At 50.2% G+C, this 24,522-nt stretch overlaps 1 protein-coding gene across 12 annotated transcripts in view; it reads right to left on the reverse strand.

Moving 5' to 3' along the window:
- Positions 1-2,023: 2,023 nt before the first annotated feature.
- CAMKK2 (calcium/calmodulin dependent protein kinase kinase 2) overlaps positions 2,024-24,522 on the reverse strand; it is a 45,920-nt gene continuing 23,421 nt past the window's right edge. For 4 of the 12 annotated variants that reach the window (XM_026514850.4, XM_044389853.3, XM_057305823.1 and 1 more), the window contains 11 exons: positions 24,058-24,094; positions 18,966-18,987; positions 18,728-18,816; positions 17,410-17,609; positions 16,723-16,776; positions 14,399-14,472; positions 14,216-14,303; positions 12,926-13,054; positions 8,445-8,545; positions 7,889-7,931; positions 2,024-5,128 (listed from right to left, as the gene is read on the reverse strand). In XM_026514850.4, the coding sequence (XP_026370635.1) occupies positions 4,964-5,128; positions 7,889-7,931; positions 8,445-8,545; positions 12,926-13,054; positions 14,216-14,303; positions 14,399-14,472; positions 16,723-16,776; positions 17,410-17,609; positions 18,728-18,816; positions 18,966-18,987; positions 24,058-24,094 (1,002 nt within the window). In that variant the 3' untranslated portion in view covers positions 2,024-4,963. Of the gene's footprint in view, positions 7,479-7,888; positions 7,932-8,444; positions 8,546-12,925; positions 13,055-14,215; positions 14,304-14,398; positions 14,473-16,722; positions 16,777-17,409; positions 17,610-18,727; positions 18,817-18,965; positions 18,988-24,057; positions 24,095-24,522 lie in introns of all 12 variants that reach the window. The other 8 variants (XM_048221615.2, XM_044389854.3, XM_057305821.1 and 5 more) reach the window with 8 other exon arrangements.

The following is a 24,522-nucleotide window of genomic DNA, read 5'->3' on the forward strand; positions in this document are numbered from 1 at the left end:
TTACTTCGACCACTAAACCCATTTGTTGTCCCAGCTAACTGTGCTCAAAAAAAAAAAAAAAAATTTCCCGAAGCAGTCTGCTGTTGGAGCTTAGGCGTTTTCCCCCTGCTTCGACCTTCTCTTGAAGGCCTAAGAATTTTGATCTTTGTTAGGTTGGGTTCCTACAGAATTTAAAAGATTTTGTCCTGTAGTGACTACTTGTCTTACCCGTGCATGTGTTGGGTTTCTTTTTTCACCTAAAATCATGGTACTACACTATGGAGGACACAATTTTAGGTAATGTGAACATGGCTTACCCTTCTCCCCTCCCCATTTGCTCTTCAGAAGTCTCCAGCCACAAGCCACACCATCTACACCGACTTTGTTTGAAATGTTAATGAAGTTATTTCTAGCTGTGCCTTCACACTGACTTAATTCTGCAACAAGTCTTCAGGATCTCCTTAAAGAAAGCTGCTTGCACCCCCCCCCCCCATCGCGAATTCATTTCCAAGTACTGAAGGGAACATTTATTTTAGAAGTGCCTGCTTCTGCTGGATAAAACCTGGGCTTTTCTTGCTTTGAGGGGCGGGAAACGTTTACTGAACCCCTTTGAAAAAGCTCTGGTTCGTGCTGCCTCTTAGGAGAAAAAAAAAAATGCCTGCTTGAACACGTGAATCAAGTGGAGCTGGAATTTTTTAGGGACAGCTTTTCATCTTGCAGACTAAGACCTGATAGTTACTGGAGTGGGGGAGACTTTTCACCTCCCTTTTTCTCAGATGGAAGTCTGAGACCAGCTGGGGTGAAGGATAGGGGAAGGGCGGCTTACTTTACTCACCAGGCATTCAGCTATATTCCCACTTGCTGGCACTCCCTGGCGCTGCTGCTTAAGTACGGGTCCTTCACCTTTGCACCCATGGAGGGCCTTCCGGGAGCCTCTGGAACTCCTAAAACTCTGCAAAGCGATGCACCTGTGTGCGTTTCTTTCGGCTTTCATTAGATTCTCAGGGCGGGGGGTGTCTTTTTTTTTTTTTTTTAAGATTTTGTTTATTTATTTGACAGAAACAGCCAGCGAGAGAGGGAACACAAGCAGGGGGAGTGGGAGAGGAAGAAGCAGGCTCATAGCAGAAGAGCCTGACGTGGGGCTCGATCCCAGATCGCCGGGATCACGCCCTGAGCTGAAGGCAGACACCCAACGACTACGCCACCCAGGCGCCCCTCAGAGGGGGTCTTTGAATAGGAACACCTGCTCTTGACTCTTAAAGACCAGTATTCCAATGTTGTATTTCTGTGACAATGGAACGTGGAGCTTTCATACTTCATCTGCTGTCCCTTCATAACAGAAAACCGAGGTTCAAAGCCAGTAAAGCAAAGCCATGGGCTAGATTCAGAAGCACAGGGATCACTGGAGTACAGGGAACCCCCCAGGCTCTAGCCTGGAGGAAGCATCAGTTCTAAAACAGTCTCCAAATGCCATGAAAACCGGCAACTGTCCAAGCTCTGTAGAACACCGCGCTTGCTGACAAAGTTGGAGCCCTTGGACAACTGACTTAACTTTTCTGAGCCTCAGTTTACAGGGGATGATCCATAAAATGGGATAAACACCTACCTTGTGGGGTATGTGTCCTACAACATGCCTGCTCACAGGATGTGTTTCACGTGTAATTAATACTGCTCTCAGAGCTGCTCACCTAATTGGTCTTCAACAGAAGAATCTGGCAATTACCTGCCTGCTAAAGCAGTGCTTTTCAGACTTCTGTGGGCGCATGAGTCACCTGGGAATCTTGTTTAAATGGGGCCTGGGAATTTGCATTTCCAACCCACTCCCAGGAGATGCTGATGCTCTCGGTCCAGGGACCACGCTTTTAGTAGCGGGATACTAGGACACGGTTACGCTGACATGAATAATGTAATGCTGAATACATTAGCTCTGACTTGGGCATCTGATCTCACAGTCAGCCTAAGGAAGAAAAACAGACATAAGGACGGATGGCCTATAGACATCTGTAAACAATGACCGACAGAAATATCTCCAAAAGGCCCAGGCTTTGCACCATTTTGCTGTCTGTTTATTTCAAGTTTACAGAGAAGCTTAAACATCTGTGGAAAAACACCAAAGGCTTATTTTTCTTAAATTCATGTACTTTTAAGTGATAAATACACAGTATTTAACTTTGTACACCTGATAAAAGGAAAATGCATAGTAGAAAGGATCAGGAATAAAACAGAAGCATCGGGCATTAAATCAGACACAGAATAGAAAAGTCAGCAGTCCCGCGAAACTCGGCCCATAAAGCTGCAAAGAGGATGGGAACTGACGACCTTCAAACCTTCTCTAGCACCTTGGATGCAAGTGGAGGTCGTGGTTCTTCCCCCCAGCAATGCAAAGCTCCCCTTTGGAAGATGAGTGAGAGCAAAAGGTTGAGCCCAGGCATCTAAATACTCGGGTATTCGCCTCCTCGTTCCGGAAAGGCTTTAAGGATGGGAGCCCTAACTCTCGGGAAAGGCCAGACTCCTGGGGAGATGGCCTCTCCAGCCCCCAGAGCCAACAAGGGGCTAGCTAAGGCTTTCTGGGAGCCCCCAGTCAGCCTGTGGAAGAGATGGGGGAAGTGGAGCAGGGCAGAGGAAGATGGGGCAAGAACTTGTGCAGGCCCCAGGTTGCTTACACCAAATTGGTCCCACAGATGAGCCAGCAATGGAAGAAACTGATAGGGCATTCTTTTTGCGCACCTGGAAAAGCTGCCCATGATGGCTTCTCCCCTTTCCTGACAGAGCCAGCTTCTGAAAAACCAATGTTTGTGCTCCAAGAGAATGGGAACCCTACGGCTTTACGGTACAGCCCTCTGCTTGTACTTTCTGCGGGAAGCGGTTCCTTCACACAGCTTTCTTTGGTGTTTCTTTGGGGAAAAAAAAAAGTTATGACCGCACCCGCATGAATAGCCAGCGTTCCACGTATGAAATCTTCCGTGGGGAGTTCTGTGGTGGAAGAAATGGTCTTGCCCGATGTGGCTGTGTAAACGGGTTCTGTAGAAGCTCCTCGTGCTGCCCGCCCGCCCCGGGCGAGCCACTCAGCCAGGCTAGAGTCCACACAGACAGGCTGGGACTAAGGACAGGTTAACTTGAACTACTGCAAGGTGCTTATTGCAAACTAACCAGACCCCATCTGCTCCCAGAAGGGGTGGTCCATAAATACAGACAAGCGCAGGAACGCAAGGGGAAGTACCAGGTTACAAAAAGAAAGCAAGCAGGCCAGACAACCCTTCATCTGACGGTCATCCTTTGCTCTTGGAAACCAGCATTCCCTAATTCTGTACTGTTTATAAGACAGCAAGAAAAGTCTGGCTAAATGACAGTCAAGAGCTTACGAAGGTCTGTGGAAGCCAAGAACACCCAGGTTCTATGAAATGCGCTGGGCAGCAGGGGCACGAGGCCTTGCTCCCCCGTGTCTCTGCAAAAAGTCCTCCTACCAGCAATGATCAGACAGAAACTACAGGAAAGCATGTCCTCTGAGCCCAGTTACCAAAACCATTTCCCCCAAGCCAGAGTCCACAAAGCACTGGGAATCTCCCAGGGCAAAGGCCTTCCTGTTTTCCTCCCCCTTGAACTTCACACTCAGCCGTGTGTGGCTCTGGAAGAAGTCACGTGGGGACTGCAGTGAGAATTCTCAGTAGGAGTTGGAACCCAAAAAGATAAACCTTTTCTGTCTGGACTTTTGGCTTACAAAACAGAACTCCCTGTGCCAAGCCCTGGTCCTCTTGCACCCTGAGGACCGCTCTGGGTTTCAATGATCTTCTCTAAAAGGGTGCCCCAAAGTTCTTGTGTAGGTGCTAACAGAGCTATATACGTCAGGATGATCATTTGTGTTTCTGTTGAATCAGAGTATTTCCTCACAGGCCCTCCAGAAACTAAGTGATTCACTGACTACCACAATCAGCCAGTATTTGAGAAAACAAAACCTTGGCGGTCTCTAGAATACACAGGTCACACACAGGCCAAGCTGCTAATATACAGGCACAGACTTCATTGGCTCTAACTCCGCTCACATGCCTGAAGCCGTGGAACGTATCCTGGAAGCTCTAAATGATCCCTGAACTACTCTAGAGTTCAGTCTCGTTAGAGAATTGAAATTATTTTGTTTACTCATAAGCCATGTAATGTACATGGAAGTGTAGGATTTCACCCTGAAGTTATTGTCATTTAACAAGAGATTGACCAGAGCTCAGTTAATATTTCAGAAACCCACTGTGAGTGGCTATCGGTCCTTTAGGTGAAACCTCTCCTCCCCCCGCCCCAAACAATCACACAACGCCCTTCGAGGGGTGGAAAATCCCCTCTGCGAAGCAATTCAGCTTCAAGCCCTTTCCCTTTTCCTGACTACAACTCTACTCATAAAAAAATTTAAAGTCCTTCTTACAAATAAGGTGCATCAAAGCTCCCTGCAGCTAACTGAGGGCTAGCCCTGTCCCGACCCCATGAGTCCACAGTCCTGGAAGGTGCCACAGCTTGGAGTCTGGGGCTTTCGGGATTTGCAGGAAGAGTCACACCCCCTCTTCTTCTCCCTTCCAAACACAGCAACTAACTCTGTGGTCTCACCCACACCGCCAGAGTTTTCTGCCAGTTTTTCATCATTTTCAAACCCCACACACATTCACTTGGTATATCTGACATGGTTCTGAGTTCACAATGAAGGATTTTTGGCATAAAAACGTTTTAAAAAGCAATTGTCCCAAAATGCATGTGGCTTTGGGTCTGCAACTCCTCACACCTGCCCGTTCAGCCAGCCAGCGGCCAAGGTCGATGTCATGGAGTCAAGTCTTTTTTTTTTTTGTCCCCTTTAAAACAATAAAGGAAGAAAAAACAAAACAAAACAAAACAAAACACACCAGAGATGACGGTCAAGGCTCTACACGCGTGCTGGGTTTCCGTAGGACATGCTGCTATGGAAACGCAGGGTGCAGCCTGCATGCGAGGTCGCGCGTCCGGGCAGCTACTCCATCGCCTCGTCGGGCCGCAGAGGATGCATGCGAGCGCGGGGGCCGGGGGCCGGGGCCCCCCAACTCTCGGCGCGGGGACCGCCTTTCACAAGAGCACTTCCTCCTCCCCCACGGGGGGCGGGTCGGGGCCCCGGAGGCTGTCTTCGCTGCCTTGCTTCCTGCTCACCGAACAGAAAACCCGCGTTAAGGCAAGGCTGCCACCGCGTGAACCGGCGCCTCCCGCGTTCCCACACCACCTGGAACGTCACTCACTTCGCTTTTCTTGCCTATATAAGAGTTTCAAAGGAGACTTTGTATCCCCCTCTGTAAATGGAAAAGCAGCATCATTTGCCAAAAATAGAAAGGAACTACAAAAATAGATGCGAACCTATCTGTGGAACACCTAAAATCATCCCATGTGAGTGGTGTGCAGCCAGCGTGGGGGCCTGTTCCCGGAGGTTTTTAGGTTCCTGATGTGTCTCCCCGCCCCCAACCCCAAGCTTCCTTCTTCAGGCTAAGGTTGAAGATTCTTCAGTCACCTGAAGGTGAGCTTCCTGGGGACAGCAAGCAGGACCACCTCGGTCTGGTCAGGCACAGAGCCAGCCTTTTGGAAATGGTGGTCAAGAGGAATGTCCCCAGCACACGGGCCCACGGGACACCTTGGATGGAGAGAAGGGCCCACCTCTTGGCGATGTGAGTGATCAGAGCAGAAGAGACCAATGAAGTGGGAGGGAAGGTGTCCTCGTGTCCCTGAAAGGTCATATCCTGAAGTGCCCCCAGCTAGACCTGCCTGGGGGGACAGACACAGGCTGAACTGGGGAGCTGGGAAGGAAAATCCCTGAGAAGAAGCCAAAATGCCTTGCCGCCATCCAGCAACGATGGCCCCTTCTAAGGGAAGCCACTGGGCTTGCCACACCAAACTAATGTCTGCTGTGTGTCCCTGTCCAGAAGGGAAACTCTGTCCCGGCACAAGGGAAGAGAAAGTCTGATGTCTGTACACTCCTAGGAAGAAATCCCTCTCTGTTCCAAGAGCAGGCTCACTGGCTTTAATGTTTCTGCCAAAAAAGAGGGGGTCAAATGTCCCAGGGAGGAGAGCTGTAACTCGATGTCAAATCTGGTCAATTTCTGCCCTAGAAGTGCCCGCTTGTACCAGCTGGGTGTTGTTGCAGACAGGCCCGAGGCCTCCAACACCTGAATAAGTCTTCGGAACTCCAGAGTGCTGGGTCATTGGGACAATCAAGCATCCCACCAGCAGCCTGAGAGCAAGAGCGGCTGATCTCCAGGTCTTGCTGGGACTGCGGTGAGGGAATAAAGGGGTAGTAAAGCCTTTTGGGCCAATCTCTTGGTATCTTGCGATTTTGGAGCTCACTGAAAATAAGAAACAGATGATAGACTTGCACACAGACAGGAGGCAAACCCTAACACCTGAGATTGAGAAGAAAAACGCCAGCGCATTAGGCTTCCACTCCCTGTCACCCTGGGAGGCTCAAAGAGCAGGCAGCAGAGAACTTGGGAACTACCTGGCAGGGAGGAGGCGGCCTTCTCCGGCTGCCGACAACTGGCCCAGTTGCTCACTGCCGCTTTCCCTGATCCTGAACTGTCCGCTACAGGACTGTACGGGCCCCCGACTCCCGCGCTACGGGCGCCACTTCATCTCACAAATCAACTCCCAACACACAGAAATGTCCGCCTGTTCATGGCAGCAGGGATTCATGACAGCCAAAGTGGAAACAATGTCCGTCCCCTAAGGAATGGAGGAATAAAATGTGGTCTACCCATACAATGAAATATAATCTGGCCAGAAAAAGGAAAGAAGCGTTGACATCTGCAACACCGTGGATGAACCCTGGAACGTGATGCTGAGTGAGAGAAGCCAGTCACAAAAGCTCACACGTTGTACGGTTCCATTGGTATGATGGGTCTAGAGTAGGCAACTCTACAGAGACTGACAGCAGATTAGTGGCAGCTGGGAATGGGGAGTTGGTGGTGATAGCTGAGGGTATGGGGTTTCTTCTGGGGCTAACAAAAATGTTCTAAAATTGATTGTGGTCTTAATTGTTCAAGTCTGTGAAGATATTAAAAACCATTGAATCATACCCTCCAAATGGGTGAAACGTATAATATGTGAATTATACTTCAATAAAGCTGCTCTTAAAACATAGAAATGGCTTTCCAATTATAAAATGTTAAATATTAAAAAAAAATACTAAAAAATACATAGGAATGACTGCCTGGAGCTCCCAGTTGAGGATGAGGTAGTGAGTTGAGCCCAATGGAAGGAATCCTAGAATTTCTATCTTGCCATAGGCATAGGGGGATGAGAGGCGGCAGGGGTGTGAAGGGTTTATCATCTTAGTCCACAGGGACAAAAATTCCCATCTGTCCTGGGAGATGCTGGTAATGCTGACAAGGCTATGTGTTGAGAAGAGGGATGGCCAAAGGGAAAAAGTTCAGATCCACCCTGGGGACAGAGGACTCTTACGCTAATTTGCAGCACGCTGGAAGGGAACTTGTTTTCTAGGTCTTCGCCTATCAGAGAAGAAAGGGTTGGATGCTGGAGAGCCCCAGAACACTGCATGCCTGATCTGTGCTCTGACCACATGGACCCAGGACAGGGGCAGCCACAGGACACTGTGACACACTGACGTGCCCTGAGCATATGTGGGTACCAGACTGGGTCATGAGACCTGGGTGAATTCACAGGCATTCCGGGTGGAGCGCCATGCACCCGCAGCCCCAGCCCACATGCACAACCCGCCGTGGGGTCCAAGCCCCTGGATGACCCTTGTTTTATCCTAGGTCCAGAGGCCCGAGGGGAGCCTGGGCACAGCAGCCCAAGCTGGGAGGAGCCTCCGCCCGGGTGGGGATGCCCCGTGCTCTGCAGCTGCCCCCGCCCCCAGGCTCCGGCAGAGGCTACAGCGCAGGCAGGCAGGCATTACCTTGGGCTCGGACAGGGGTTCACACTCCCTGGTTGGTTTTTTGCTGGAATGGCCAGAGGGGAGGGAAAAGGGAAGTGAGAAGGGACACTTGGGATCTATGAGATGCCTGTCCCCCACCCCAGAGACACTCAGACCCCCAGCACCAGCTTCACAAAGCTGTTGCCAGGGGGATTTTGAGCAGGGCACCTCTGCTGTGACACATAGGGTCACATGGGTGAGACAGGCCTTGCTGATCCATCACAGGACTGATAATCCCACCATCAAGCACATATGCTTCTGGGACACAAAAATACTTTCTGACTGTCAAGAGGTCCCCCAGTTAAAGCACAAGTCTCCCTGAGAAAGGTAAAACTCCAGCACGGGTTAGCTGTCCACAAAAGGAGGCGGGCTGAGCCCGGGGAGGGGCGAAACCAAAGCCCTACCGAGCCCGGGAGACCTGGTCCGAGTGGCTCCAGACGCTTCACCGGGGATGGATCCAGGCAGAGTGCGCTGGGCAGGGCTGCCCTGTGTTCAGCCTCTAGCTCCCCACCCCGGAGGAAGGCAGGTGGACACTCACGTGAGCAGGTTTCCAGGCGCTGACAATGACCGCTCCTCCCGCCGGCTGCCCTCAAACGGGTTCCCGAAGGAGCGTTTCCGTATCATGGTCTTCACCAGGATCTGAAGGACAGAAGAGGAAGCTGGGCCCCCTGGGGGAGACTCCCGGCAACATCCTCCCCTGCGTCAGTCTACAAGTGCCATCTCCCTCTTCCTTTCTCTTCCAGCCCCCTGCCGCTCCCACGGCTTGTGGCTGGTGACAGGCCTTTGAGAGATCCTGGGCAGCATCCCACCCACTGAGGACACAAAAGCCAAAGCCATTACCACATCTGACTGGTCCGTATCCAAAACCAGCCATGCCTCCCTGACTGCCAATAAGATAAGGTCCAAACCCCTTGGTCTGACATTTTCCTGTCTTGGTCTACCCTTGGACCCCGTGCTCCAGGAGAGCTGGCCAGCACTGTCCCTCCAGTACACCTGGCACCACTTGTCTCACCCAAGCCATCGCTACACCTGCCCTCTTGGCCCATCAACCTGTCTCATCTTCAAATATGGGCCTTTATTTTCAGTGAAAACTATCTGACCACCCCAAGAAGAAACCAACCATTCTTCTCCAGGCCAAATTCAGGGGCTGCACTTCTTTTTAAGTTGAAATGTAAGTCCCACAGGAGAACATTCACCATCTTCAAGTGTACAGTTCAGTGGTTTCTAGTACATTCACATCACCACTATCTAACTTCAGAACATTTCCATCACCCCAAAAAGAAACCCAGTACTCACACCCCATTTCCCCTCCCCCCAGGCCCTGGCAACCACCGATTTGTGTTCTGTTTCCGTGGATTCAGCTATTGTGGACATTTCATATAAACGGAATCACACGGTATGAGGCTTTTTGTGTCTGGCTTCCTGCACTGAGCGCCATGTTCTCAAGGCTCCTACGGCTGCAGGGGGGTCAGCGCTTCCTTCCTCTCCATGGCCAAATAATAGCCCTTTGTACGGATATGCCACATTTTGTTTACCCGTTCCTGCACTCGTGAACACGTGGGCTGTTTCCACTGTTTGGCTATCGTGAATAATGCTGCTACGAACAGGTGTAGCACATGTTTTGTGTGTGGACATGTTTTCCACACAAAATGTTTTCATTTCTCTTGGGTCTATACCCGGGAGTGGAATTCTTGGATCACATGGCGATCACGTTTAACGTTCTGAGGAAGTGCCAGACTGTCTGCTACCGTGGTCACACCACACGAGGGTGCCGCATTTTAGTGGAGGATGGGAAACACCAGACCAGGTGTAAGGAGCTGAGGAAACATCCCAGGACACGGGGGGTGGCCAGCCCACCGGCTGCTGTGGTGTGAGGGAGAGGGGGCTGAGAGGTCCCAAAGGTCCGTCCAAGTCTGAGAGGCGCTGGGGGCCAGCTGGTCCACCTCCAGTAGTGGGAACTTGTTCGTGTGCCCCCTCCCCCACTCTAACACTGGGGACAGGGTCCCCAGCATGGTTATCAGACACCTGCCTGAGGAGTGGATCCCTTGGGAAAGGGTACTAGTCCCTCACCCCATCCTGTGGCCCCTCAGCTTCCTTCCTCTGCCTCCCAGTCTTCCGCCTCACCCCTACTGATCTGACCTATCCTCTCCAAAGCCCAGATCTGATTCCCTCACTCCCCGACTTGTATCTTTCACGCATAGGGCTTTGGAACTTATCCTGCTGCTGGCCAGAGGGCCAAAGACGATTCTGGAGCAAAGGACTGAATGAGTTACTTTTGGTTATATTTTGGCTGCTGTACCCTCTGAAGGAATTTTCAAGGAAAAGACCCCAGCTTGAAAGGCGCTGGCCCCCACGCCCTCAAGCTGAGTCAGGTGCCTCTTAAGCTGTTTTGTGTGTGTGCTACTAAGAAGAAATCCAAGTATTTTAAAAAAAAAGCACAGATGGCGGTGCCTGGGTGGCTCAGTCGGTTAAACGTCTACCTTCGGCTCAGGTCATGATCTCAGGGTCCGATCATCTGAAAAATTGCTAAACAAAATGTGGCCTAGCCATACAACAGCGTATTTTCAGCCATGAAAAGGAATGGCATGCTACAACATGGGGGAACGTCAAAAACACGACGCCGAGGAAAAGAGGTCCAACACAGGAGAGCACATCCTGCAGGAGCGCACTGATGGGAAATGCCCAGGAGAGGCAAATCCAGAGACACAGAAAACCAACCAGGGGTCGCCAGGGTCTAGGGCGGGAGGAACAGGATGACTGTTACCGGGTACAGGGCTTCTTGCGGGGGGAGGATGGACATGTTTCAGAATCACAGAGGTGATGGTTGCACAATATCATAAATGTAATAAATGCCACTGTGTTGTTCACTTTAAAATGGGTAGTTTTATGATACACGAATTCTATGTCATTAAAAAAGAAAAACACTGACTTAGACCCCCCGGCAAGCACTCACCGTCCCTCCCTGGCCAGGGCTGGTGTTCTGTGGTTCCTGGTACACACCAGCCCTTTCCTCCTCCGTGCCTCTGGGGCGTGATTCGCCACCCACCGCCTCTCCCTGCCACTCCCCCGGCAAGACCACCTGCCCTGTCCCTCCCTGGCCCTCACCCAGCAGAAGCTCCTCCTCTGTGAAGCCTCCGCTCTTGTTCCTCTGAGCTGGCCTGTCACTGTGTGATGGCACAGGACGGTGATTTTTTTCCACTCCATCTTTCTTATGAGGCCAGGAACCCTTCTCATCTCTGTAACCTTGTGCCTGGCACACACTGGGTGCCAGGAGGGGACCTGGACCTCCCCACTCCAGCCCCCGCGCTCGGATGGCTGCAGTAGCGCCCACGTCCCTCCTGGTGCCCACATTGCATTTTCCATGTGGGATCTTTCCAAGGCCAACTCTGTGGTGCTACTCTTCTGACTCAAACCCTGCAGATGCTCCCCACACCTCCTGGGGCCAAGATTTAAATCTCTGCTGTGGCCTCAGGTCCTGGGTGGTCTGGCCCCACCTCCTGCCCAGACTCATGTCACTTCCCCCCCCTCCACCTTCCTTGCCCTGCTTCAGTGGCCCTGGCTTTCTCGAAGCTTCTTGTGGGCTGAGCTTCCTCCCAGCAGAGGATCATGTTTGCTCTCCCCTCTGCCCAATACCGCCTCGGCCCAATAAACACTCTGCCATCCATCCACTCAGTATATATCTGCTTCTTCCAGGAGGCCTTCTCCAACCTATCACCTTGGCCACATGCCCCTCTTAGGGATCCACGGCCCCCCTTAGGAGTACACCTTGCAGGCCCTCTGTTTTGTTCGTTGTTTGCCCAGCATCCGCCTCTCCAAGACGGCAGGCACACCATGTTGGTTTTACTCATCACTGTAACCCCTGCTCCCAGACCTCTAGGATCAGAGACCTTCTCCTAAGAACATCCTGAGCCTGGCAGAGAATAACCCGTAGTGGGCGCCTGGGTCCGACACCAGCTGCCTCCCCCACATGGGTGTGGGACATGGGTGCAGGGTGTGGATGAGAAAGAGTGAGTGAGTGTGGGTGAGTTTTAACAGTGAAGGTCATGCATAGGCCCCAGGTGGGGGAGGAGAAGGAAGATGTGAATGGATGCCCCATCCCAGGGGCTCAGGTTTTGGAAGAGAGAGAAAGTGTGTGGGGAAGCAGGAAGGAGAAGTGCAAAGCTGGGAGAGGAGCCAGTATTTGGGCTCCTGAAGGGGCAGTCACTTGAGGCCAGACACTGTGTCTTTGTGCAAAGTCTCACCACTTCCTTCCTGAGCCCAGGGCCCTGCCTGCCTGCTGGAGCCAGAACTAGCCAAACACACCCCAGGGCTTTCATGGCAGCCTTAGTGGGGTGGCCAGCTGGATTCTGCCCCTGGGACTGCTGCTTGGACCCCAGGCCCTTGAAAATCCTAGTCTCCCTCCTGGAGCCAGATGTCCTCCTGGGCAGAGGACTGCCAAGTAAGTGATTCCCAGAGTCTCCAAGGTTAAGTCTGAGGACTCCACATTCTGGATCCTTTTTCCTGGGTCAGGACCCAAACGTAAGGCCATAAAAGCACATGAACTGAGAGCCCCCGCCCCTAGCCCTCAGAGCTGCCCACAGGGCAGATGTGAGACAAGCTAAGCCATCTACTCTGGAGACCAAAGATCCAGACAGGTGGGAAATCCGTCTTAGAGACCTCAGCTCCAGCTCTCACCCCGGGCACCTGCCCTGGTCCTTCTCCTCCCCCTGCCATGCTCTGAAAGCAGGAATTCCAGAAAGAGCAGTAGGATCTTTGGAGAGGAGCTACCCCTCCCTATAGTCACACAGAATCTGACCGTAGACGGAACTAAAGCCTCAAGGTGCAGGGGCCTCCTGCACACGTTCCTGATGTGTGGCCAAAGCTCAGAGCCTGGTGGCTGTGAGTCAGGGACAGACCCAACCATTCCCTGACTCTCGGGCCCAATGTCTGCTTCTTAGCTGCCCGCCTGTGCCCCAGCCTGTCCTCGCCGGCCCGCCTCAGGCTGTCCCTGTTCTCGGTCACTGGTTCATCCCGCCTTACCACGGTTGCCAGGCTGGGAATGTGTTTGACCGAATTCTCGACCTCCTCTTCGGTCACCTCGACCAGCGTGCAGTTCTCGTCCTCCGATGGCAACGGCTCCGCCCCGTGCCTCGTGACCCAGGGGTGCAGCTTCAACGAATGATAGGAGGGGTGAGGGGCAGGCAACTGGCTCCCAGAGGCCGGAGAGCAACACCAAGGCCCTACCAGCGAGCGGAGCCAGAGAGGGAATGCAGGAGGGCAGAGGTGGTGGCCTGAGGTCAGGCATGCAAGAGAGCTGGCAAGCCAGGCAGAAGGGTGGGGGGTGAGGGAGATGCAACGAAACGTGGAGAAGACAGAGAGACAGAGAATGGGAAGGAGCCACCAGGCAGGGATGTGCACCAGACCGCATTCTCCATCTGGCCCAGGTCTTGGCAGAAGTGACCAGAATTTGGCATCTGCCTTGTATGGTTGCCCAAGGAGCACCCATCACCCCTGAGCAACTTTCCCTGATGCCCCCAGAAGGCTCTGCTCAGAGCAAGCAGACCCTCCCCATTTCACAGAAGGGGAAAGAGAGGCTTGGGGAGTCACAGTGAGACCAGTTAGAAGGACACAGTCAGGAGAGGACCCAGGGAGGGATCTGCCTCACCCCACTAACACCCCTCGGGTCCAAGTCCTTATCTGTAACCATTTGGCCTCCCTCTTCTCAAATGCTAGTTAGCTAGATGCTTAGAAGTTCCTGAAGCAAACCTCTAGATTTCTTAAAGAGTCAGATATGTGCATGTGGCATTGGTCAGGGTGTAGGGGGTGCACAGGGATCTCTCCTAACAGTGCTTTCTGCAAAAGGATGGAATTCAGCAGGCCGGGGAGAGGGAGTCAAACTGCTCACTAATTTCCTCCCACCCCATTAAGATTTCTCAAAGGGATGGGCAGGGTCAAGGAAAGGATCCGGGACTTCAGCAGCCAGTGTGTGGAGTACACGGAGACCCCAGTCTGGTCTGGTCCAGGAAGGATGGATGCCATCAGCCCAAGCCATTCGGAGAGAGCACTAGCTGCCCCAGTGGCGACAGATCCCACTTCCACAATCACAATTAACACAAGTCCAAATCCTCCTCCCCACCACCATCACCACCAGTCCCCAGCAGCCCAGAGCCCCAGGGCATGGGAGGGTAACGGTGCCAAGAAGGGCACAGCGCTGTGGACAGAGGGGCATGGGGCCTGGCCGAGGCAGGGTTGAGCCAAACAATTCCAAGCAGAGGACACAGGCCTGGCCCGTGGTGCACACCCCATGGCAGAGCTGTGGCCCCCAGGTACCTTGATTTCCGGCACAACGATCCTTGATTCCGGGTTCTTGTCCAACATACGGGTGATCAGGTCCTTCAAGTCCTCAGCTATGTCAGGCCTGGGGGTGGAAGACACATCAAGGGTGGGAAACACACACAGGACCACCAAGCACTTGGACAGGAAGGTGATTTGGGACAGATAGGCAATACTCACTGATCTGGAAATTCCAGGGCCTGACTCTTGATCTTACTGTGTAAACACATGATCCGCTCGTCCATGAACGGGCACTGTGAAGAGAGGCCGGGGACAGAGTGGCCGTCAATGGCTGCCACACCAGTCCTGCAAGGGCTGCCCTGTGCTGGCGTCACACCACGTGGATAACAGCAGAGGAATAAATCCCTGGGAGCCCAATCTAGCGAGGCAGGAGTTCCCAGCCCACCAGTCTAGAAGAACCAAGGATGTCCTTCTAGAAGGGCTAGAGCCCTTCCCAACCACACTGTGGCTTTCTTCTGTAGCTGTGCTTTAATTTACCTACCTATACAAAAGCAAAGACTCCTCTTCACCCACCTGCTGGGTGAACACTAATAATACCAAGAACAATACCTAAGATGTAGGAGCAACAGCAGTAATTCGTGAGGGCTGAAGCTGGGCCAGGCTCTGGACTGAGGCTGTTCCATCTGCCTGGAATGTTCTTCCAACCAACATCTGCATGGCTCATTTTCTCCCATCATTCAGGTATCTGATCAAGGCTCACCTTCTCAGGGAGGCCTTCCTGAGCTCCTGTCTAAAGCAGACCCCTCCCATGTGATTTCCCTTCAGAGAGCCTATCCCTGACATTATGTTATGTTTGTATTCCTTTACTGTTTAGCTCCTCCAGGGAACATCAGCTCTAAGAGGGTAGGAATTGTTGCCTGTCTTGCTTCCTGCCCTTTCTCCAGTGCCTAGGAACATCCCCAGTGCAAAGCAGGGGTTTGATAAATACCTGTTGAATTAATGAATGCTTGAACTATTTCTGGTGATCCTCTCAGAGCCTTAAGAAATCATAAATATTCTTCTCATTTTACAGAAGAGAAAAACAGAAACTCAGAGAGGTGACATGTCCTGGGAAGTATAAAGCTGGGATTTAGCCCAGATTGGGCTGACTTGGAAGCCCATTCACACACCACCTCCCAGGTGACAAATCAGTGCTCTCACTCAGTAGAACTGAGCCGGGAGGAGCTCAGGTACTGTGCTGGAAAAAGGAACCTTTATGTGGGGTGCTCAAAAGATTGGAGAAAGTCACAGAATGTGACCTGGTCCTCTCCTATCCAAGGAAAATTCTTTCATTAAGAGCAGCAACTTGCGGGGCGCCTGGGTGGCTCAGCTGCTTACGCGTCTGCCTTTGGCTCAGGTCATGATCCCAGGGTCCTGGGATCGAGCCCCACATTGGGCTCCCTGCTCAGCGGGGAATCTACTTTCCCTCTGTGCCCTACCCCCATACTCAGGCTCTCTCTCTCAAATAACTAAATAAAACTTAAAAAAAAAAAAAAAGAGCAATAACTTGAGCTTGGATTGCACAGGTGTATCCACTTGACAGAACTCATTAACCAGTACCCTTCAGATCTACACACTTCATTGCACGTCAATTTTACCCCAAAAGAAAAAAAAGAAGAAAAAGAACCACAAACAAATAGTGAGCTCTAGCTAATGACTATATTCTGAAGCATGTGGAAGAAAGTGTAGAGATGTTAGCTACTTACTCTAGAAGTGTAAAAAAAATAAGGTTGAAGATGGAGAGACCTGTGATAAAGCAAATACGGTGAAATGTTTATGGCAGAAACAGGTGGTGGCTGCGTGGGTCTTTCCCGTAGTTATTTCGACTTTGCTGTATGACCAAAAATTGCATCATATATTGGTGGGGAGGACATTATAAGCCACGAGACCAGTGTCTTAAGCTTTCCTCCATAAAAACACCAGCTCACGAAAAGAAAAAATCCATGCTTTTATTGCTCACATAATTAATCTGAACTTCAGAGTTAAAAACTGAAGTTCCTAAATATCGATAATAAAAAACAACAACAGAACGACAAAGAAAGAAGACAGCACTCTCTAGATCAATAATGCCAGATGGATTTTCACTTCCGTTCCAATTCTGTCCCCTCAAACAGCTTCTGGGAACACACTCTGCTGAGAAGAACATCAGAGCAGCACTGGGCTCAGGAAGAAAGGGTGCCAGCGGCTATTGATTTGTGATGTCTGTCTGGGGCGCAGGAGTGGGGAGAGAGGTAGCACATTTGTTGTCCTTGCCCTAAACCCATCAACTATTCACAACCTCTAGAGCCTCTGCCAATCCTTCTCTGTTAACAGATCATTTTTCACAGCTAGGACTATTCTATACGGTATGTACATTGGAAAGGCATCTTTTTTTCCCATTCAGGTCTAACTGTGGCAATAAAATGACAAACTCAATGAATAAGTGCTGTCCCCTGCAAGGGTGACTATTAATCCCAGAGAGCTGCCCAGCAACACCCAGCAGACAGGACACCCCACCCCGTTACCTGGCCGAACACAAAGCAGTACAGCGTTACACCCATGGCCCAAACATCCAAAGCCTACGAGAAAAAGAGAGCTTCGTGTAAGGGTACGCAGCGAGCAGTGTCTATTGCTTCTGCCTGTCCAAAAATCAAATCCTCTGGCTTTCCTCTGAGGAACCACCCCTTCCTGACTCCAGATCCATGGACTGATTTGGCTCCTGGCCTCTCCATGAGCACATGACCCAGGCCTGGCCAATAAGAGCTTCATTTCCACCCATAGCGATTGGTTTAACAATAGGCACATGACCCAAGCCTGGCCAATGAGAGCACCACTTTCCCCCAGCCACAATGATTGGTTCAAGGATGGGCACATGACCCAAGCTGGGCCAATCAGAGCCAACCCCGAGATTTTTGCAAGGGCTCTTCAGAAAGAGGAACTCTTTCTACTGAGGTTGGTAAGCCGATAGGAAGGAGCCTGGAATTGCTGGGGGTACCCAACCACCTGGACAGGAAACTGATTCAAGAAAACAGCTGAAAGATGGAGAACTGGATTCCTGTTTGAATCCTGGTATCTACCCAGGCCGGAAGCCGCTCTTCATCATGATCCAATGGATTCATTGGTGAAGCCAGTTTGGGTTGGATTGTTGCCACTTCAACGGAAAGGACCCTAACACAGGCAGAACTCAGCATCTCGGACAGGTCCACACCTACCTTCCCAGAGAAGATCTTCCGGGTCTCCGAGAGCGACTCTGGCGCCATGAAGGCAGGTGTGCCCACAGTGTTAGAGAGGAGCGCGTCGCTGCCCTTGAACTCGTTGCTCACACCGAAGTCGGCAATCTTGATGTGCCCATCTTCTCCCACCAGCAGGTTGGAAGGTTTGATGTCCCGGTGGATGATCTTCTGGTAGTGTACTGGGGGTGTGGTGAGAGGGGGCAGAAAAACCATGTGAGGAGCTCTGCCTAGCCCCCAGAGCCCAGAAACACAGACATGGACCCTAGTGCTCTCACACGGCCCCCAGGCCCTTCCCAAACTTACCCTCCCAAACCTACTGGACACCCCCAGCTTTGAAAGATAAGGGGGAAAGAGTATGCTTAAGGAAGTTACTCCATCTTCAAAAATGAAGAGTGAAACATGGACTGACAATAATAGTAACCACCTGCTCTAGTCTAAGTCGTGGGTGACCACGGTCCCTGGAGAGTTTCTGTTGAGCCTGGCTGGCTTCCAGCTAGAAGTCTCACAACTTGTGACAGTCAAACGTACTTTCATTTACTAATGCCAATACTCAACCTGTTCACCACACCAACAATGACTGGAGCAGGTCGAACAGAAGTGTGGACCACAAAGTAGGGCTGGGGACTTGCTTAACTTGTTCCTGCCCGATGTCAACCCATGGGAGAGGACATGGTGTGTCTCCCTCAGTCTGGAAGACTCAACTGCATTTCTTTGCTGGTGTGGTGACAACAATGATGATACCAGGGATAGGGGCAGTAGCTCCGGGCCTAGCACTGTGGTAAGTGCTTTCCATTTTCCCCATTTAAATCTCCCTACAATCCTATGTGATGGGCAAGGGGAAGAAACAAATGTTTAACAACAAGAAGCAGAAAGGACACCTGTCAGTCAGAACTAAAATGATAGGTACTGGCTGATTTCCACCCTGGTGAGAGACACTTTATTCCCATTTTACAGATGAGAAAACTAAGGTTCCAGGAGGTTAACAGGATCCCCATTTCAGGGTTTCTGGGAATAAGAGACAATGCAAATACAGCCCCTAACAGAGCCTGGTACACACAGAAAGTGCTAGGGGAAACAGTCATTATCAATATGGCTCTTAATTTTTGTGGCAGAAAGAAGGGTTTCTGCTCATCAGGAGCGTGGCTTTCTGCAGCTGTCCAAGACTGCATCTCAGACAATTCTGTTTCCCACCCACCTGCTTGCACTCCAGTGGGAAATTCCACTTTCCCACTTGCCATCCGCTAGCTAGGATGCTAACCACCCCTGGGTAAGAATCCTCCCACAGGCGCCCACTTACGGTACTCTATGCCTTTGATCAGGTCCTGGAAGTAGAAACGGGCCTGGTCTTCAGAGAGTGGTTTGAGGGTGGGCACTTCCATCACAGGCCTGGAAGGTCGACACACGCATGAAAAGCAAACCAGACACACTGGCCTTCACCCTCTCACACCAGCAGAACCAAGCACCACCTCGCTCGAGAAGCTCTGCAGCTTGAGAAGCTTCAGGCATCATCCCTGCCAGGAAAACGGGACACTCACCCTTGGTTGACCAGTTCAAACACTGTAGGGAAGAGAAGGGGGTGAACTGTTACATCGGGAAACTGGGAATCCATCTTCCTCCTCCTTCTCCAACTTCCCAATCACCCATAGAAACACCAAAAAGCACAGAAACCAGTATCAGGGCTGGGAACAATCCACTGAGCCAAAGCTGGTCAAGGTCCTGCTCAGGAGGCTAGGGGTCAGAGATTTCTGATCTCCCTGAGACCCCGGTCTGGCTGTACTTCTAGACCTCAAAACAGCCAAGGACCCCCTGGCCAGGGAAAACAAAGCAAGGGGACAGGAGACAGGCGGGGATGGCTCTGGGCTCCTTTCTTCTCTCCACTCATACCTGGGAGATTCCAGGGATACGAATGATACTAAACTATGTCCTTTTAGTCACACCCAGGTCCTGAGCCACCTTATGCCAAAGAACAGGTCTAAGGGGACACAACCCGACATCTCTTTACTTAGGCACAAAGAAGTAGCCCTAGAACCCTAGGAAAGTTTTGATTCAAGAAACAACAAGAACATGTTTCAACAATCCCTCCCACATCCTCCACCCTCCCAGGCTGTGTCAGGCCACAGACCAAGAATGCTTATAGATTCTTCCAACTCCTCAATGCTGTGTGGTCAGCTGGACCTCAGACTCTTTCCCGTGACTCTCAACCCAAAACAAGACTTGAAGCGAGAGGTGGGGGTGGAGATTTCCTCATCCCCTCAAAGGCCAATTCATCCCACTGCTCCTAAACAGGGCCTTTCCTGACTCACGTTCATGCACGACATGCAGATGCCTCCCACCATGCCAGCTCCTTCCCAGTCCTGTATGTGCAGGGAATCCCGGCTCCAAGCCACCAAGTGGTAGATTAGCTGTGTCCAGGGAATGCACAGGTTTGTTGTTGTTGTTGGGGTTTTTTTGTTTTGTCCTTCGCATTTTTAAAAATTGAGGTGAAATTTTCCTAACATAAAATTAACTATTTAAAAATCTACAATTCAGTGGCATTTAGTATGTGCGATGCTGTGCGACTATTGCCTCTACCTAGTTCCAGAAAATTTTCACCCCCTCAAAAAGAAACCCCGTGCCTGTTAGCAGTCAGTCCCCTCCCTCCAGGCCCCTGGCAACCACTAATCTGATTTCTCTTCCTATGGATTTGCCTATTCTTCACATTTCACATCTATGGAATCATACATTTCTGTGACCTTCTGTGACTGGCTTTTTCACTTAGCACCATATTTTCAAGGTTCATTCATGTCAAAGCATCAATCAGTACTTCACTCCTTTTTATGGCTGAATACTCTTCCACTGTGTGGACAGGCCACATTCTGAGCATCCAGTCATTAGCTAATGAACATTTGGGTTGTTTCCACGTTTTGGCTATTGTGAACAATGCTGCCACGAACATTCACGTACAAGCATTCTTGTACAAGTACTTGTGTGGATATCTATTTTCAGTTTGGGGGGGGTATACCTAAGAGTAGAATTACTGGGTCATGTTGCATAGTTATTTTAATTTTGTCCTACTTGGACAAACATAACTGGGAACACGAAGCTATCCTTTTTTTTTAATATTTTTTTATTATATTATGTTAGTCATCATACAGTACATCCCTAGTTTTTGATATAAAGTTCCATGATTCATTACTTGCGTGTAACACCCCGAAGCTATCCTTTAGAAGTGAAAAATGCACACAGTGAATTTCAAAATCAAGTGGAGAATAACTCTGGAACTGTCTGTTGTTCTAGAATTATCTACCCATATTAGAGTTTCTTACCGAAGAAACCAAAAAGTTGTTTCAAAGATCTCTAAGGGCTAAGGTGGCTGAGGGACAAGAGGCCGCCTCCTCAGATAAAAAGACCAGAAAAGGAGCTTAACTACCTCGGGCCCCTCCTTGTCTTCAGGTTCATCAGCCAGTGTTGGGCAAACCCAAGTTAGGGCAGATCCGTGGCTTTAGGCTGTGGTTAGAAGCAAAAAACAATGGCACCGAAGGTAAGGTTTCCATAGACAGGAGCGCTGGTCCTTTCAGCTCCGGCCTATCCCACCTTCATCTGGAAGACTCAACTTTCAAGAGCTGCTTCACGAATTTGTGTGCTTCCTCTCAAGCACAGTAACGTGGTTGGCCTGGAGGAAGCTAGCGTGTTGAAACAGGTCTGTTTTCAGTCACTAATAGTTTAACCCCCTCCTGGGTTTGAGCGGGGGTGGGAAGTTTTTAGCCTCGAGAAATACTGGGTGTTCTATGCTCTTTGGGGGTGAGGCCTGCAGTTGTGGGACCCTTGCTAATACCTGCTACCCAGCCCCAGGCACTACCCTGTCTGTCCTCGACACACATCCATGGCTGGAAACTAAAATATAACCCTGTCAGGATTTTCAAAACCGCTAGAATCACATACCAAACATCGGGCTGGCTCCCTTCGACAATGCTGCCTCAAAACGAGAAAAACTCTGTCCAAGAAGCTGCCTCTCAATGGCTCCCCTCTTGCTCACAGTAAAAGGCAGAGTCTTACAATGGGGTAAAATGTTCTCTCCCATTTGGTCCCCACTGTCCTGCACAAATGTCACCTCAGGGAGGCACCTCAAGGAGCCACTCTATCTCCCAATCCCCCAAACTGGAAATTCTGGCTCCCCTGACCCTGCTCAGGTTTGCTTTTTTCCCTATGGTGTTGTCACCTTCGAAAGCTAAGCATAATACTTAGGTACCGAGGGTGTCCGTCTGTCCTTATTGGAGGGATAAAGGGCCCTGAGGGCAGGGTGTTCTTTTTGTTTCCTAATAAACCTAGAACAGGGCCTGACAAACTATAATGTTTGTTGAATGAACAACCAACCTCCTCAGAAATAGCCCAAAGCCATGGAGAGTCAGGTCAGGAGCCCCAGGTGGGCAAATTACGCTGGGAATGCCATTCTGGGCTAAAAATTATCTTTTACAGTTTATGATTTCTGCTACAGTTCCCCCAAACTTCCCTCATTTGCCTACCATGTTTATCATCTGGCCATATCTATATGCCACATAAACTATTATTTACTTCATATTTTTCTTTAAATTGACTCAGTTTTTACATTTTTAGCCTTATGCTAGGTAATGACATCCATGAAATCATGAATTTAATGTGCTGCTTTAGTTTTTCCTATACAATGATAAATTAAATCTAAAAAAAATTTTTAAATGTCTATCCATGTACCACCTAAAATCATTGCATATATTTGAAGAGGTGATGGTACCACATTTTGAGAAATATTACAAGTCTGTATTGTTCACATTTTTATAATGTTTCTTTCTTACATAATTTTTTAAAGTTAACCTATCTAGGGGCACCTGGGTAGCTCAGTCAGTTAAGCGTCTGCCTTTAGCTCAGGTCATGATCCCGGGGTCCTGAGATCGAGACCCACTTCCGGCTCTCTGATCAGCAGGGAGTCTGCTTCTCCCTCTCCCTCTGTCCCTCCCCCTGCTCATGCTCTCTCTCAGATAAATAAGTAAAATCCTAAAAAAAAAAAAAAAAAAAAAAATTAACATATCTGATGTTATTTACTCTGTTGCTTCTAAATTATTTCTATAGGAAGATTTTATAATTTCTAAAATTTATAAACAAACTGGCAAAAAAATTAAAAAATGAGAGTTCTAAAATTTGAACATGGACTAGGCATTAGATGCTCTTAGGGAACTTGCATTAACTTTTTCAGATGTAATAATGGTATTGTGACCACACAGGAGAATGTCCCTACATGAGATGTACACTGAAGTATTCAGGGGCTGAAGTGTCAAGATGTCTGCTACTTTACATTCTGGATAGTTCAGCAAAAAAAATACAGAAATGGTTAGGTGGGTGGCTAGGCTGATAAAGCAAATCTGACAAAAAAATTATTAACTGTTGAATCTGGGTGGTAGGTATACAGTATTCATTGTACTATTCTTTCAACTTTTCTGTAGGCTTAACATTTGTCATAATAAAAACCTGGGACAGGGAAGAGGAGGGGGAATGAAAAATAAAATGTCCTAAGCTACAACACTTCCTCAGAACTGAACCACAGCAACTATGTGAGAAGAAAATGAGCTCTGGGCTGTTTTCAAACCAGACCCATTCGAGCCCAAACCCACATAATCACTTCCTGTGCAACAAAGGATCATCCCTGTGCTCATCCAGGAGACTTCTGGATCCCAGGCTGAGCTCGTGCCCACTCCCCTCACCTCCTGGATACCCCTCCCGGCTCTCACCTATACCCACTTGAAGTGCACAGGCTCGTTTAAATGCCCATCCAAGCCATATTGCAAGGACACGTGACCTGTCATGCATTCCTGGGCCCAACAGTCTGCTATCCAGTTTTGAATTAGTCCTGCCCTTCCTTCCTTCATCAGTACCTATGCTCAGAGCTGACAGAGGGCTATCCCATGTCCTCACCAGTTTTTAAAAATCAAGTCTCTGAGGACATGCCTGCGTCCTTCCATTTCTTTGTGCAGTGCCCTCCAGGCTCCCAATGCCCCAGCGTGGCCTCAGGCTCTCCATCCTCATCCCCATCCCTTCTCCCCGGTTTACCCTGTAACAGCCACATTTTTCTCAACACACGCAAAACTCTCACCAGCCTCAGGGCCTCTGCACCTGCTGTTCCCTTTGCCCGGAATGCTCTTACCCACATGTAACAGGGCTGTGTCTTTGACATTCAGGTGCCAAATCATCACCTCATATGTGAAGTGGCCCCTCAATCCCTCTCTCTCAGGTCACCCTGTTTAACCTTCTTCAGAGGATCTATCAGAAGTTAACTGGCTTATGTAGGTGTGGACTGTCTTCCCTGACTAGACTGTCAGACAAGAGCGGGAGCCTCATCTTTCTCACTCACCACTGCATCCTTAGTGCCTACAACATGCCCAGCATTAGCAGGTGCTCAGTAAACATTTACAAATGAATGAATAGGACCTCCAGATAAAGCCCCAGTAAGCACTCCCTTCCACCTCCTGCTTCAAAGCAGGGCTGCAGCCTCACGTGTGGCTCACTGGGGGGCCCAGCTTTGGCAGGAGATGCCAGGGACAGGGTACACTCGAAAGACCCCTGGGCTTTGGCAGGTGCAGCTGCCTCAGCAAGGGCAGCGGATGGCAAGGGCTCTCTTACCCATGTACAGATGGTCCTCATTGGGGTCATCCAGGACCTGTTGGCACAGCCACATGGAACAGGCCGGAGATGAGGAGCAGGGGAGAGGAAGAGAGAGAAATGATATGAGCAGGGAGGAAGCACCATCCACACGACTGCATTTGCCAGCGGGAGGGCTGTGCTTTCCACTGGTTTTCCTGGTTAAGATGAAGGGCACAGGAAAAAACCCAGAGTGTGCGATCCAAACGGCCATCTGGAAAACAGGCACCTTCTAGCCCAATCCTCAAGGGTCCAAAACACCTAGAAAAGAGGTTACAAAAGGGAGGGGCAAATTCCTCCCCTGGAAAATGGGGGCGCCCGGCTGCCTCAGTGAGTCGAAAAAGCAACTCTTGATCTCAGGGTTGTGAGTTTGAGCCCCATGTTGAGAGTAAAGATTACTTAAGAAAAAAAAAATTTGGGGGCGCCTGGGTAGCGCAGTGGTTAAGC

This window comes from Ursus arctos, unplaced genomic scaffold (assembly GCF_023065955.2).
Source record: "Ursus arctos isolate Adak ecotype North America unplaced genomic scaffold, UrsArc2.0 scaffold_34, whole genome shotgun sequence".
In the NCBI taxonomy this organism is placed as follows: Eukaryota; Metazoa; Chordata; class Mammalia; order Carnivora; family Ursidae; genus Ursus; species Ursus arctos.